Raw genomic sequence first — 16,139 nt, forward strand, 5'->3', positions numbered from 1 at the left:
GTTTTTCATTCTTGTGTTCTAGCTCTGTGGTACCCCATCTGTCAGCTCAGTATTTTCCTGACCTCTTTACCTTTGTTTAATTACTTTCAGCAACTTGGTCACAAACAACAGCAAAGATATGTCAGAAATAGGCTTCCTTTTAGGGATGACAGCAAGCTGTCATCTTGTTTTCTTTTTGCTACCAGTGTTAGGTTGACCATCTTAGAATTCTGACAGTGTAAACACATCACCCTAGAAGCGTCATTGTATTGGTCACATGCTTGTAGTCGGTGACAGAACTAAGCACAGGAATGACAGCCATAATGCTTTTTATATAAGTTACTACTATGGGTTTGTCTTTAATTTCTTGAGAAAATATTATCGCAGGATGATGTCTTGGTATCTTGGCGTCTTGATTTCCTTCTATACGATTCACTTCACTAGCACCTGTGTTATGAGTTACGTTTTATTTCAGTATTTCCACTCATAGTGATCAAAATATTACGTATTCTGTTGAATAACGTTTGAAACTTAAACCTTGTGTATTTCATAATGCTTCAGTACTCATTACTCTGTCAAAAATAACTGCCTTCTTTAGAGATTCTCCCTCTCCAGTTTTAATTGAATTTTGTTGCAGCAGCTTATGTGGATCTTCACTTATACACTTTTTCAGCAGCACACTCACTCTACCACTCCTTCACTAACCTTGTTCTGAGAAATCATATCATTGCCCAACACCCACCAGCCAACCACTCTTGTTTGTCTTTGTCTGTGAAAAACACAACACATGGGTCCCCACGCGCGCTCCTCACGGGCTGACCGCTCACGCTGTCTTCTTGTTACTTGCAGGCTGACAGAGGACAACACGTACAGCTATCACCTCAGCTACGAGGTCAAGAAACTCATGTACGCACTCTCCCCTCACGTCTCCATGTAGCGCTCCCTCCTCCTCTTCCTGTTGTAGTTTAAGTCATGATCCTCCTCCACAGTCTGTTTTCTTTTTCTCTCGAATGATGGCACTGAGCCATGGTGTGAGTGCCATGGTAGCCTTGCACAATGAGTTGGCTTTGCATGGGAGGGCACAGCGATGTGTCCAGAGGCCACCTTGTACTTCATAATAAGGCCTCTTACTCCCCATAGACCAAATGAAGCTGGAGGAACCTGCGTCACAGACCCCATCCATGATCATTATCTATTTTATTCTTTTGCATATATCTGTGCTATTCCACACTATATGGTGACCCTGATGAATGTGCAGTAATATGTGTAGCCAGCAAGGAAGGATAGAACAGTATCATTAAAGCTTTTATTATTATTATATGCCAGTTTAGTGTTGTAGTCTGATTTCTTAAACAAGCCTAAGCAGAGGTGTACCCTATTGTGCTATGGCAGCGTGATGGCACCTTAGGGCACTATCCCAGCCTTACCCTAGGTCATTTCACACACCCTGCATGAACAAAACATATCAGCACAATCCCACCATCCCAACATGTAGAACACAGACCTCACAAGTGCACCAACACCTAGTCAAAATAATTGTGTTCTTATGTGTATGTCTATTCTCACTGTTAGTGAGCATGGTGTCCAGTCAATAGACAGATGTTCTCTTCTTTCATTCTTAGTTATGCTGTGTTTACTTTAAGCACGACTTAGACTTTTCACTTGCAACAGAGCACTATGATCAATAAGACCTGACCATACAGCGTGACAAGTACTTTTTTCTTTAAAGTTCATCATAATGTTGGTGTTGTAAAAACAAAATCCTGCTTTGTAATGAAAGCCTTGCCATTAGAATAGCCCTCTGTTTCCTCTTATTTGTTATAGTAACCTCATAAAGAGTAATTTTGTAATGCCGGTACTTTATTGTCACGTTGCTTTGTCACGGTTTTGACAGTTTCTATTAAAAATGATTTTCTTCGTTCTGAGCAGAAGACGGTAAAGTGGAGCATGATTGTATAATTGCTTTATTTCCTATGGGAAGTTTTGCTATTGGTTGTGTTGGGGTGGATACGAAGTTGCAGACCATAAGGTAAATGATCGAACAAACCTAAAGGAGCTTACAACATCTGTTAACTTATTTTAAATATAGTATACATACAGTTATTTTTATATTAAGACAAATGGTAAAAGATTCTTCAGACCATGAGGCAGTCTCTAATCAGTTACAGAAGCGAACTCCAAAAAAATGTTAATTGCCATTATATCTTGATTCTTAATGTACTTTATTTAATCTTGCCAAACGTTTAATATTTGAATTCTTCCAAAGCAAGGTCATTTACCTTGGTCACAACAATGTTAACTAGATATGTCAATAGTGTAACCAGCCTTGTTTACTATAGCACAGCACCGACATATCTGTGCTTTATATACTACTGTACTACTTATGAATAACCTTTTAGAGGCATAGGAAGCAATTCTCTTGTTACATTTAGATCACAATCTTCTTGAAGACTGTATGAGAATAATATGCACTTATGTAAATTGTAGAAAATAAAGGTACTTTTCCGGGGGGAAAAATTTGTTTATAAAAGTAGATATATTTCTTGCTTGAGATTTGTTGAATGCAATTAGTTCTGAACTTGCCAGACTTTAAATTTTAAATACGTATAATTTGTTACCTGATTTTTTCATGTTTTGCTTCGATTAGGGTCATTCCTCGAACGAGTTATGCAACTGCGTCTTTGCAGATGAACTTTTGCTCTTCAGGATATTTCTGGGATTTTTTTGTCATTAGTTAGAAGGTAACAAGTTTGTGATGATTTCAGTTTTATACTTTTGTAGAATAGGACTGTCTTCAGTATTTTTTGTAGTTTATCAGTAAGACTTGAGATTAGATGGCTGCGTCAAGTTTCTTATCTATAAATTTTGAATGTTAATAGATATATGATCTTGAAGCATACCATGGAAAGAACCCCTTTTCACTCTCTGAATTTTGCAGGCCCACAAGCAGAAGCAGTGGTGGTGGTAATGGTGGTACCAACAATGGCCTAACAGTAGGAATTGCCGACGATCAGGCCAAAGACTTTGACTTTGAAAAAACTGAAATGAAGTATGATTCCACGGGGATGTTCCACTGGTGTCCGGCCAGGTCTCTAGAAGACTGCATACTGGTAAATAAATTTGGGAAATTCCTGTTTGTTCCACTTACCACATTTAGCAATATTAATCAGATGCTTTTCATTTTGACCACTAATCCATATCTACAACTTTTTCAGTTAAGTGTCTATGTTTTAAATATGTAGAGTTACAATTTATTAGAGGAGTGTCTTGAAATGGGATGAAGCTGTCTCATTAAATTACAGTAAAATAATAATAATAACAATTATAGTAGTACTGGTGTCAAGCTCATGTGGATTAGATGAGATTTCTTCATTCCTGCCTCATTTCTCTTGACAATTGACCATGTTACTGACTCCATTAGCAAACATGTTTTAATTATGTGTATGAGAATGATGTGTATTTGCTGTGAGTCGATTTTTTGCCATTATCAGCACTTTAACAGCACTTACAGTGCTGTAACTTGAGTGTGCATAACTCGATGTTACATCGCCGTTAACTTGATGCCTATCCTTGCCATTAGCGCAGTAAGATTGAATCGCCAGAAGTCGGTGGCGCTGTAAGTGGAGGACACGCTTAATTTGTAAATCTTCTCCCGCAGGACCGTAACCAAGCGGCAATGACTGTGTTAAATGGTCATGTTGTAGTGTGCCTCTTCGCAGATCCAGATTCTCCGCTAATAGGGCTTCGCAATCTGGTGATGCCTCTCCGAGCCTCCAATTTCCACTACCATGAGCTCAAGCATGTGGTCATAGTGGGATCAGTAGATTATATTAGAAGAGAATGGAAGATGCTCCAGAATCTCCCAAAGATATCTGTGCTAAATGTAAGAAGTTTTTTCTTCAAAATGAACTTGTAATGATATATTTTCACTGTATAAATGTAAAATGTTAAATTGTTAATGTGATTTCAGCATGAGGATTTTGCCTAGTGCCCATTTACATAAAATTTCATCTTTCACAGGGATCACCGCTGAGTCGTGCAGATTTAAGGGCTGTGAATGTTAATCTTTGCGACATGTGCGTCATACTAAGTGCTAAGGTACCCAGCAATGATGATCCAACGCTAGCTGATAAGGAAGCTATCCTTGCCTCTTTAAACATCAAAGCTATGACTTTCGACGATACCATCGGTGTTCTAAACCAAAGTGAGTTCAGTGAGCTTATACATGTGTACAATTTTAACGGCTACCATTGTGATGGGTTGTGCGTGTTATTTTGTTATGCTGCAGAAAATCCCTCTTGCAGAATTTTTTTTTTTTTAAGACTTTTTAAGATGGAAATTATTGAAGGAATGAGTTGTTAGTAAAACGTGATGCTTTTTTCCTGTTACATAAAATATAATCTATATATATTTTTTGCATCTTTACATGACTTAAAGTATAAGTTGAGTTAACCATAACATCTTTGGATAATAACTAAAATAATATGTTTTTAACAGATCCCAGTGGAGGTGGTGACACGCTGAGTCCACTGGGTTCTCCCATAGTCCTCCAACGACGTGGATCTGTCTATGGGGCTAATGTGCCTATGATCACGGAACTCATCAACGATAGCAACGTGCAGTTCCTTGATCAGGATGATGACGATGACCCAGATACTGAACTCTACCTAACTCAGCCTTTTGCCTGTGGCACTGCCTTTGCTGTTTCTGTCCTCGATTCTCTCATGTCTACGGTAAGCAAAGTGTTGGGTCGCCACCTAATTTATGAATGTTCATTACCATCAAGTCTGATATAATTAAAAACTGTAACACGCAACCACTGGTTAACCCTTTCGACATACAAAAGTTTTTTAAAAAATTCGCGGAAAAATACTTTTAGGCCTACCAGCCGAAAACTCTTGAATCACGTGCCTTGGGGGATGCTGGGAGTTCACGGATCAAGGTGTTGTTTTGTTTACAATCGTTACGCAGGCGCGCAAGCGCGAATTTCTTTCTTGCCACACTAAAAAGTATCTGTGACACATCTCGGAAATTATTTCGTCACTTTGACATAATTTTTGTACCATTTTAAATTGGCCGTTACATGCAGTATTATAAATGAAAATGTGCGCATGTTTATGTAGAATATAGCAAAAAATACTCATGATTGTAGCTTTTATCAGTTTTGAGATATTTTCATATAAATAACGATAAGTGCGAAAATTTCAACCTTCGGTCAACTTTGACTCTACCGAAATGGTCGAAAAACGCAATTGTAAGCTAAAACTCTTATATTTTAGTAATATTCAATCATTTAACTTAATTTTGCAACTAATTGGAAGTCTCTAGCACAATATTTCGATTTATGGTGAATTTATGAAAAAACTTTTTCCTTACGTCTGCGCGGTAACTCTTCCGAAAAAAATCATACATGCGATTGTGGTAATGTTTGCACCATTTTAAAGTTAGCCGTTACATAAAGTTTTATATATGGAAATGTGCGCAATTTCATGCATAATACAACTAAAAACAACCCATGATTGTAGCTCTTATCAATTTTGAAATATATTTTCATATAAAAAATGATAAGTGACAAATTTTCAACCTTTGGTCAACTTTGACTCTACCGAAATGGTCGAAAAACGCAATTGTAAGCTAAAACGCTTATTTTCTAGTAATATTCAATCATTTACCTTCATTTTGCAACAAATTGGAAGTCTCTAGCACAATATTTCGATTTATGGTGAATTTATGAAAAAAATAACCTTTTCTTTACGTCCGCGCGGTAACTCTTCCGAAAAAATCATACGTGCGATTGTGGTAATGTTTGCACCATTTTAAATTAGCCGTTACATAAAGTTTTATATATGAAAATATGCAAAATTTTATGTAGAATACAACTAAAAATAATTGAAGGTTGTAGCTTTTCTCATTTTTGAAATATTTGCATATAAATCACGATAAATAGAAAAAAAACCACGTTCGGTCAATTTTGACTCTACCGAAATGGTCGAAAAACGCAATTGTAAGCTAAAACTCTTACAGTCTAGTAATATTCAGTCATTTATCTTCATCTTGAAACAAATTCGAAGTCTCTAACACAATATTTATATTTATGGTGAATTTTAAAAAAAAAACTTTCCTTCCCTCCACGTGCGGATTCTCCGCCACAAATCTCCGAAATGCGTACGTCCCATTCTCGGAATATTTGCTCCGTTTCATATTAGGCATTTCATAGAGTTTTATATATGAAAATGTGCGCAATTTCATGTAGAATAAAACGAAAAATATTTGAAGGTTGTAGCTTTTCTAATTTTTGAAATAATTGCATATAAAAAATATATATAAAAAACTTGACATTCGGTCAACTTTAACTCGTCAGATATGGTCGAAAACTGCAATTGTAAGCTAATACTCTTACAGTATAGTAATATTCAATCATTTTTCTTCATTTTGAAAGAAATTGGAAGTCTCTTGGACAATATTTAGATTTATGGTGAATTTTGGAAAAAAAATATTTGTTTACGTCCGTGCGTTACGAATTCATGCAATATTTTGTGATAATATATTCTCTGTGATGCTTTTATCGTTTTACAATGTGTTATATACCAAAATGATTGCAATTTAGTGTATAATACAACAGAAAAAAAGTAACTTGTTACCTTTAACCGTTTTGCGCACAGCGCGATTTGAATACAATTATATATGAAATTTCGTTTTTGCGCTATCATATATCGCATTATTTATATATGATAATGATAATTATTTTTCATTGCTGATGGCTGCATACTAAACTTCAGCCAATGACAAAAAAAGGAGCCAAAAATGAACTCTTAATCTTGAAAACTAAGCGCTCTGTGATTTTTTGAAAAAAATATTTTTTGTACATGGAACTTACCCAGCAGATATATACTTAGCTATAGACTCCGTCGTCCCCGACAGAAATTCGAATTTCGCGGCACACGCTGCAGGTAGGTCAGGTGATCTACCGCCGCTGCCGCTGGGTGGCAGGAATAGGAACGATTACCGTTCTAGAACCAGATTTTCTCTGTCGCGGTAGTGTCAACATACGTTGTTGCTACCTCCTGACTTGATTTTCGTTTTTTCATCGCCATCGACCTTCTGGGCGGTCTTTTGCAGGGAAAAGTACTGGGTCTCTTTGGTTTGGCATACGCTTTTATTAACTTTTTAATGAATTTGGCTTCGAAATTTTGAAGAATATATTACGTGAAACTACCGAATTTTTCGGTAGACACTCATATATTTTGCAATAAGGGAAATATTGATGTTTTTTTTTTCACTAATACGTGTATAAGTGTTAGAACTTGATGAAGGAAATATAAGATCTAACTTTCTACTTTAGGAAGTCAGAAAGCATATAACTAGATACGCTTCCTTTAGAAGCTTTAAGAGCTCTCGTTCTAACGAGCAGTTAGAGTATTGACAAATTCTAGTAGTTGTTGCATCCTCATCACCTTCTTACTCCACAGAATCTACAAATTCATATGTGCAAATTTGAAGATAAATGGATGGAGCTCAAAAGGCGAGCTCTAAAAAGGTAAGAAGTGAATATAGTGTTCCCAGTGCAGTGGAGGGTGCGTCTGATCGGCTCCGTAGCGCTTCCAGGCCTAGACCTCTTCCAAACTCCCAGACCCAGTGGAGGAGGAAAGTCGACAGCCGCAGGAAGGTTAGGGAGGAGAACCCCCACCGGTCAGGCGTCCCCTCGGCAGGTTCTGTAGAACGTCCCAGACTGCCAAGGATAGCCATTGATAAGGCATCCTTAAAAAAGTGCGTCTCTTCATCTTACATCCGAAAAGACGAAGAATGTATGTTTGGAGTTTCGATGATCTAGCGCGTTCTCTGAGAGCTAAGAGAACACTGAGCAAGAGCCAGCCGCTGCCAGGAAGCCGCGTTCCAGCAAGCTAGCGTGAGCTACGTTCCAATAGCCAGCAGCCAGGCGCGTTCCAGCTGACAGACTAGCGCGAGCCGCGTTCCTACAACCAAACGCGAGCCGCGTTCTAGAAAATTTTTCTTGGCGCAAGGCGCCTTCAAAGAGACGAAGCGCCAGCCTGGCGCAAATTGCGCCAGAAAAACAGACGGCTAGAGCAAGGAGCCTTATAATAGAGTGGCAATCAGAACGATCTTCCATTGAATGTTTCCGAGCAAGAGGCTCTTTCTAAAAGGGGTCTAGTAGGCGCTCGGAACTATCAGGGCGCACGGGACCTTCCACGCAAGCGGAACGTTCCAGGAGCGAGTCTCCTTTCTAGCGTGCGGAACATTCCAGGCGCTAGGTGCAAGGAGCCAGGCGCCAGAATATTCCTAATCTTCTTATGAGAGAGAGGTCAGTCGCGAGGCTCCTCTTTGAGTTTTCAACTTGAGCAACTTTCCCCTGGCAAAGGTGCAAGATGTCGCACAGGTCGGGCCGTCGCTTTTGCCAGAAGGATTCTGATACTAAGAGAAGCCATTTTTTTTCATTATTCAGAGGACTCTCTCCTTCATTCATGCTCTTCCCTCGTTATGAAGAGGCAAGAGCTTTGGGAGTTTTCTTATAAGAAGCTCATCGACGTTTGGGTATGATGGCGGATAGGAAATATCTACTTCCTTCCGTAAACCCTACAGATGAACAGGAATTCTGTTTCTTCCACGATTTATGAGGAAATCACGAAGATTTAAAGAGTTCCTGGATTAACTTCCTTTCTTAAGGAGAAATATATACTCTTTCTATCGTTCTATTAACGAAAAGAACGAAGATAGTAAAAAATTTTTCCTTTCTCTATCTGCCTCGGCAGGAAGAAGGTAGTAGAGTATCTGCTGTATGAGAATACGATACGGCAAATCATAAGCACATACCGTAGTTACTTCTTTGCCGAGCAACTCAATTACCAGTATCCTTCCAAGAATTTCCTAGGAAGGACTATGCTTAAAGGGATTGTTAAGACAACACCTACTTAGCTTCTAGATTTATCGAAGTCTTGTTTCGCTTAGATATGCATTATAAGAACTTCCTGAAGTTCGATAGCTGGCAACTCTGGAAGAGTAAGGCCAGTCGGCTAACGAGACTGCTATCGCTAATCGCTTAGACACCAACGCAGTATCATGTAGGTGTCGGTCATGAGTGGTCGGTTACATGTCTCTCTCCTGCGGGATGGAATGACTAACCGTGTCTCTCCCCTACAATCGTGGTTTTAGCCTCGGATTGAGGGGATAGTTAAGCAAACATAATAAAATATTGTCTGCCTTTTGCTAGAAGCTTTCAATAAGAAAGATATTACAACATTTCAATGCTGTTTACCGTAGGTAACATTTTAAAGGATTCTAACGCAGCGGAACTCTATATTGTATAACCTGCTCTCATGCTTACGAAGCATGGCTATTAGAGTACATGCTTAGTGAGAAGATGAATGTAGTAGAGAATTCACTTTAAGACTACGGTATGGTCAAGTCTTATGCACATACCGAGGTTAACTACAGAATTCCTAGTATCCTTACAAAGGTTTCCTAGATTAATGCTGTTTCCACAATGTGGACAGTATTATAAAGGATTCTAATACGGCAGAGCGCGATATATATAATTCTCTCATCCTTTCGAGAAACGCGCACAACCTTTTTAGAATCGGATATTGCTCAAGAGAAGTTGGGTGAGTCGGATGGGAAACATTCTCTTAGTGGCAGAAGTTGTTTCCCTGAATGGACTATACTACGTATATAAAAGCTTTTTCCCACTGAGAACGGAATTAACATGTGAAGGATGTCGGGTACCATAAAGGCATAGATGTTATGGCACATAACCTAAAAAGAACTAGAAGGAGCGCCAGCCTGGCGCAAATTGCGCCAGAAGCACCATCCAAGATATTTTCTCGTTTTAGCGAGTTATTAACCTAAGAGTCCAGTAGCCTCTCGGACAGCAGGCTCGGTAACGGCAAGATTCGTTCCTGATTTCGTTACCCAATTAATCGAAAAGGGGTCCCACCTTACAAGGAATGATGAAATGATTTATTTTAATCAACTTAGGCCAATTCCACGACTCTCTCATATCGCAAAGAGCATCGAGAATCTCTTTTTTTCGCTCCTGTTCGCGTTAACAAAAGAGAACCTATTTAGGAACAGACACGGAACGTAACGATCCTTAAGAGTTCGATGCAAGATTTTTGCATGTCCGTGAGAACCTTCTCGATCGAAGATGATAACTGTTAACGTATGTCTAACATTTATTGAAAAGAGTTGTGAGAACCTACGGAAAGTCTTCTTCATAGATCTCTTTGTAAGGTAGAAGACGAACAGGCTTCCTTTAGACTGCTTCTTTTTCCTCGAACCAAGAAAGGTAGCAATATAAGACATCTTTAAATTTAAAGAAGGGGAATAAACTTTAGTCTTTTTCCCCCTAGTTATAAATTCTTAACAGATATTAAGATAAATGGGCGTCAAAGGAAGAGAGGATGTATGCCTCATTTTGGCCTTAGAGAGGTGGAGGTTTCACAGAAGTCACGTTTTCTCACCAGCATGTTTCGTAAGGCTTTTCCAAGAGTATCTGGATATTCTATCAGAATCTATTATAAATATACCTATAAACCTCTCCACTCTGAGTCTGTCCGCGTGCAGACTGACCAGAAGTGGACATGAATGAGAGGTTTTTTCAAGGTAAATGACAATAGTCATGGCTAAGACATAGAATTGCTGCAGATCGGGCTAGATGGGAATGAGGAAAACTGTCCTCTTCCGATACCTCTGTGAACCACATAGCGAGGTCGGTTTTTTTTTTCACTTTCAGAGGGAAGAATCACCTATGTATATATCTGCTATCAAAGAACGCAGTAAAAGGCTATACTCTGTCTCTACAAGGGGAATTAGAGATAACAGAGGATTAAGATCTTCGGGATCTTATACGATACCGCAATACGACAAGAGTAGGATATCATGTACTTCGAATGGGATCTTTTTTGTGGCCACAGATTCCGTGTTCCGACAAAATGGAACTGCTGCTCATCAAACTTCTTTGAGGAAGTTTATGAAGGAATTCTTTGTTTCTCTTAGCCCTAAACGACCAAGAAGACAAGTGAATTTTTTGTGCATTGGAATCTCGCATCAGATTCAATGGAGACTCGGCAATGGGTTCTTGCCAGCATAGTATGTCTGGCAAAAAGATAGAAGTTTTTTCGTTTGCCCAGGCAGGGTACTTACATTTTCATCTACAGAAGAAAAGAGAGGGTCTTTAACGTTTGCCTACAGAGTCTTCGGGGTGCGATGAGGCTCAAAATGCTTCCCAGAAGGTATTCAGAAGGATTCAATAAGAGCTAGAAATCAGGGTTCCGCCCAATTTCAGCTCAGTCTCCTGACTTCCAGACTCCTTCCCTTCCTTCGGCAAGGATAGGGAAGATTCTGCAACGAGGAACCTCATCACATGTAAGAAGAGATCTCGTTAGCAAAGAAGTGTTTCACGAAGGATCCTCCTCGGAGGAAGACTATTCTCTCTCGTATTGTTAGATATCCTGTCGTCTACTGGGTGTAGCTGACTAAAATCACCTCCCCTTGCCAGGGCCCCCAAAAGCTCAAAGGGGAAGAATTTCTTCCACCCTTCTCCAGTCTCCTGATAAACTATGTGTTTGTTCAGGACTCTCGGACAATGTAGCGGCAGCCAAGCGCAAATGACAATACAGGCGAAAAAACGCCAGAGGCGGACAGTTCCAAGGAACTCTGTCATGGTCGGATACTGAGAAGGAGCGGGCCTCCAACCTGCAAATGCGCCAGAGGCGAACAAATCGGACAGATATAAGAGTGTCCGATGTGGACATCGCCAGACAGCCTAGAGAGACTTCCAAGCTCGAAGCTCCAGCAAGTGTGGAGGAGCCAAGCCAGGCGCGAGGCGCCAGCCAGGCTCTAGGAGCCAGCCAGGCTCTAGGAGCCTAGCCTTGAAGGAGCCTGGCACCTGGATGGAGCCTGGCTGGCTTCTAGAGCCTGGCTGGCTCCTAGAGCCAGCCAGGCTCTAAGAGCCAGCCAGGCTCTAGGAGCCAGCCAGGCTCTAGGAGCCAGCCAGGCTCTAGGAGCCAGCCAGGCTCTAGGAGCCAGCCAGGCTCCATCCTGCCAGGCTCCTTCAAGGCTAGGCTCCAGTCAGGATTGAGGATCCATCCAGGCGCAAGGCTCCTTCCAGTAAAAGAGAAACCTAAAGCTCTGTCATGTAAGAGGGCTAGTCCCCATTGATATGATACAGGTAAGGCTCTGCCATGTAAGTGGGTCAGCCCCCATTGGCACGATCCGAGAAGGCTCTGTCGTGTAAGCGGGCTAGCCCCCATTGACATGATCCAGAAGGGTTTGTCAGTCATAGGTCCCTACCTCGCTGAAACTCTTGAGGCATGCAGACTCATAGACAGTAATCATGAAGTCTTCTGCCAGGCTCCAGGTGCCTTCCAGGCGCAAGGCACCAGCCAGACGCAAGGCTCCAGCCAGGCGCGAGGCGCTAGCCAGGAAGGAGGAGCCCAATCAGGCACCAGCCAGGCGCGAGGCGCCAGCCAGGCAAGGCGCCATCCAGGCGCGAGGCTCCAGCCAGGCTCTAGGCGCCATTCAGGCGCAAGGCTCCAGCCCAGGCGCGAGGCGCTAGACAGGCGCTAGGCGCCTGCCAGGCACGAAGCGCTAGCCAGGCTCCAGGCTTCACCCAGAAGAGATCTATATCAAAGAACGCCCTGGCCTTCTTTGAGACATTGTGATCTCCTAAGCACTTGATAAGTGCATTGATGATTCCTTCAAACAGCTGAGAATTAAAAGCGCATGAAGTGCGAGCTTTTCCGAATTCTTGTTCTTTCCCTAACAATATGTCATAAGGACATATTAGCTGTCACATACGGGAGATGTAACTCTGGGTGTTGACTTCCCATTATCCGAAGGATGTCAAGATAACCTTCGAGGGATCCTTCTCCTCTTGGTTGATACGTGTCTGCGGATACATTGCTGGGATAGGAGCAGATACTGATCCTTAACTAGTGAGTTAAATTTTATTTAACGTTGTGTTTTTTCTTTGGGTTGTTTGAAAGGAGTTTGTAGATAACTCTTTTCAACTTAAGCACTAACCCTCGTGTTAGGATCAGGTGATCGGGATCGGTGTTGTGCTCCTTAATTATGCCACTAGGCATAGGCATATTGTCATGTAAGAGGCTCTGTCGAGTAAATGGATAAGACCCCATCGACAGACCCACAAGAACTCTTAGCCATAGGTCACATCCTCGCTGAGGCTCTTGAGGCGAAGCAGATTCCTAGGCATTAGCCATGGAGTCTTCCGCCTGATCAAGTAGGAACCAAGGTTTTATTTATTTATTACCTACAACGTATGTTGTTTACCTGTCTATTCAGTAAATAGTTGTCTCTTTTTCCCCCACCACCAAGGGTGCAATCAGCTAAGTATATATCTTGCTGGGTAAGTTCCATGTACAAAAAAAATGATATTGTTAAGATACAATAAAGTTTTGTACATACTTACCTGGCAGATATATACGATTGATGGCCCCACCCAACCTCCCCCCCAACCCCTCAGGAGACAGGTGGAAGAGAAAATCTGGTTCTAGAACGGTAATCGTTCCTATTTCTGCCACCCAGCGGCAGGGGCGGTAGATCACCTGACCTACCTGCAGCGTGTGCCGCGAAATTCGAATTTCTGTCGGGGATGACGGAGTCTATAGCTAAGTATATATCTGCCAGGTAAGTATGTACAAAACTTTATTGTATCTTAACAATATCATTTTTCCGCTTCCGCGCTCACTCCGAAACACCTCCGGCACACGGGAGACAATTTTTATTTTACCGCTTCGGCGTTTAAGGGTTAATGTATTCTTGTGTGACATAGGCCAGAGGCATGGAAACATTAAATGTTGAAATTAATCGTACTGATATTTTGTATTTCAGACTTATTTCAACCAGAACGCTCTAACACTCATTCGTTCCTTGATAACTGGAGGAGCAACGCCTGAGTTAGAACTCATCTTAGCAGAGGGAGCAGGGCTACGGGGAGGTTACAGGTATGAAACAAGTGCCATATTGCACTCCCTAGTTCGTGGCTTTGTAATTGGTTTTGCATAAGTCCTATAACATTTTAAATACTGTGTGTACTGCCATGATAATCCCTGTGAGTTTTTAATAGTTCATATATTTTTAACTGGAACATAGTTTTTGGTAATTAGAGTCTAGTGTACACATTTTCTAGATAACTTTAGTATGAGATGGGTAGATTTTTTTCTGTTATTAATCTAAAATCTTTTATTTTTTTGTCAATAGAATTAATATGCAAAATTTTTCATTGCATTAGTAAGCAAGGAAACCTTGGGGAACTTTTCCATTCTTCATGGACTTTCTTCTCAAAACCTGTGTGGTAAAACCTGGGACATCAGTGGATTAATTGGAGAAAGGAAGAATAGAAGTTGGTGTTGATATTGGAACATCAAAGTGGAATTATTTAGTTTTTGTTTGACTTTTATTAACATTCCATCTTTGTTAAAATTTATATATTTTTTTGAAGATTATTCATTGTACATCTTGCATTTATCATCTCTGAACTAACACTTTACTTGTTCTTCTCTTAAGTATTTTTTGCATAACTAGTGGTATTTGACATCTGTCAGGTTAGAATAAAGATTTCACTATTCTTATTGAATGGGAGAGAAGGGATAAAGTGAAGAGTTTTCTTGAGTATAGTGCAGTGTACTTGGACAAGGAGTTTTATGGTTGCAAGCATATGCTTTGACTGTGGAGTCAAAATGGCGATACCACAGCATGTAACATATGGCTCTGTCAAAATTTCCAGTGTTCAATATGGGCATACATTGTGCATCTCATTAGTGTGTGGGGAATGTTATACTGGTGCTGTAATAGCTCAGATAACCTAAAGATATTTAAAAAGATATTTACAAATTTCTTTAATCTCATTCCAGCATACAAGTCACTATGTACAAAGTTGGAAAACGTTTATAATTTATTTTTGTACATGAACTTTCCTGTCAGATATATACTTAGCTATACGTCTCTGACGTCACGACAGAATTCAAAACTCGCGGCACACGCGACAGGTAGGTCAGGTGATCTACCTTACCCGCCGCTGGGTGGCGGCTGTAAGAACCAATCTCCCTTTCCAGCCAGAATTTTTCTGTCGCCGGTGACGACTACACCTGTGGTTGTTACCTCCTGACAGCTTTATTCGATTCTCGTTGCCGTGGATTTATTTGGACTGACTTTCGGTGAAGTACCTGATCTTGTTGGCTTGGCATACGCATTTGTGGATTGTTTTTGGATATTGATTTGGATTTTTCTTTGATTTCGAGATGTCTGAGTTAGAGGTTAAGAAATCTTCTATGTTTAGGGTGTGCTCTATGGATGAATGCAAGGTGAGACTACCGAAAGCTACGGTAGATCCTCACACAGTTTGCTTTAGATGTAGAGGTAAAGAATGTTCTTTGGTTAACCCGTGTAATGAGTGTGAGAAGTTGGATGAGGGTGAATGGAAGGCTCTTTCTTCCTACTTGAGGAAGTTAGAAAAGGACAGGGTGAGAAAGGCTTCTTCTAGGAGTTCTAGTAAGTCTCGTATTAGCGAGGTAGAAGAAAATCTTGTTGTAGCATTAGAACCTTCTCCAGTTTCAGCTCCTGCGCCCTGCATCGAACCTAAGGATACGACTACGGAAGTGGCAACCATGAGAGCCACGATCCTTAGCATGGAAAAGAAGATTCGTTCGTTGCAAGGTAAGAGTAGTGAAGGTGAATTGTGCAGTGACCCCAGTGCAGTGGAGGGTGCGTCTGATCGGCTCCTTAATGCTTCCAGGCCTAGACCTCTTCCAGACTCCCAGTCCCAGTTGGAGGAAGGAAAGCAACAAAGCCGGCAGGAATGGTTAGGGCAGAACTCCCGAACCGATCAGGCGTCCCCTCGGTAGATCCTGATGTTCGTACCCAGGTACCCTTGTTCGCGCGAAGAAGGAGGTATTGCGCCAATGTTTCTCTTCTTCTTCCTCACCTTCACCTAGAAGAGGATGGAGCGCCTCGGATTCTTCACGACCGCTGAAGAGAGCCTGGAAGGCTCCTGGCGCCTTTCCTTCCAGCCCGGAAGTTTTTCCAGAAGAGCGGAAGTAGAGATCAAGAAACCCAGGATGGAGCAGGAGTTCTCGCCTCATAGTAGGCTTCGAGCCTCTTCTCCAGTGGAGGATTTTGCAAGATCT

General features: G+C 41.0%; 1 protein-coding gene across 32 annotated transcripts in view; it reads left to right on the forward strand.

Annotated features, from left to right (window-relative positions):
- Positions 1 to 16,139, forward strand: part of LOC135207952 (calcium-activated potassium channel slowpoke-like) — a 488,829-nt gene that overhangs the window by 454,013 nt on the left and 18,677 nt on the right. For 24 of the 32 annotated variants that reach the window (XM_064239971.1, XM_064239943.1, XM_064239947.1 and 21 more), the window contains 6 exons: positions 829 to 885; positions 2,918 to 3,089; positions 3,638 to 3,862; positions 4,000 to 4,183; positions 4,477 to 4,712; positions 13,846 to 13,958. In XM_064239971.1, the coding sequence (XP_064096041.1) occupies positions 829 to 885; positions 2,918 to 3,089; positions 3,638 to 3,862; positions 4,000 to 4,183; positions 4,477 to 4,712; positions 13,846 to 13,958 (987 nt within the window). The remainder of the gene's footprint in view (positions 1 to 828; positions 886 to 2,917; positions 3,090 to 3,637; positions 3,863 to 3,999; positions 4,184 to 4,476; positions 4,713 to 13,845; positions 13,959 to 16,139) is intronic. The other 8 variants (XM_064239965.1, XM_064239950.1, XM_064239951.1 and 5 more) reach the window with 1 other exon arrangement.

The sequence above is a fragment of the Macrobrachium nipponense genome, chromosome 34 (genome assembly GCF_015104395.2).
Source record: "Macrobrachium nipponense isolate FS-2020 chromosome 34, ASM1510439v2, whole genome shotgun sequence".
Lineage (NCBI taxonomy): Eukaryota > Metazoa > Arthropoda > Malacostraca > Decapoda > Palaemonidae > Macrobrachium > Macrobrachium nipponense.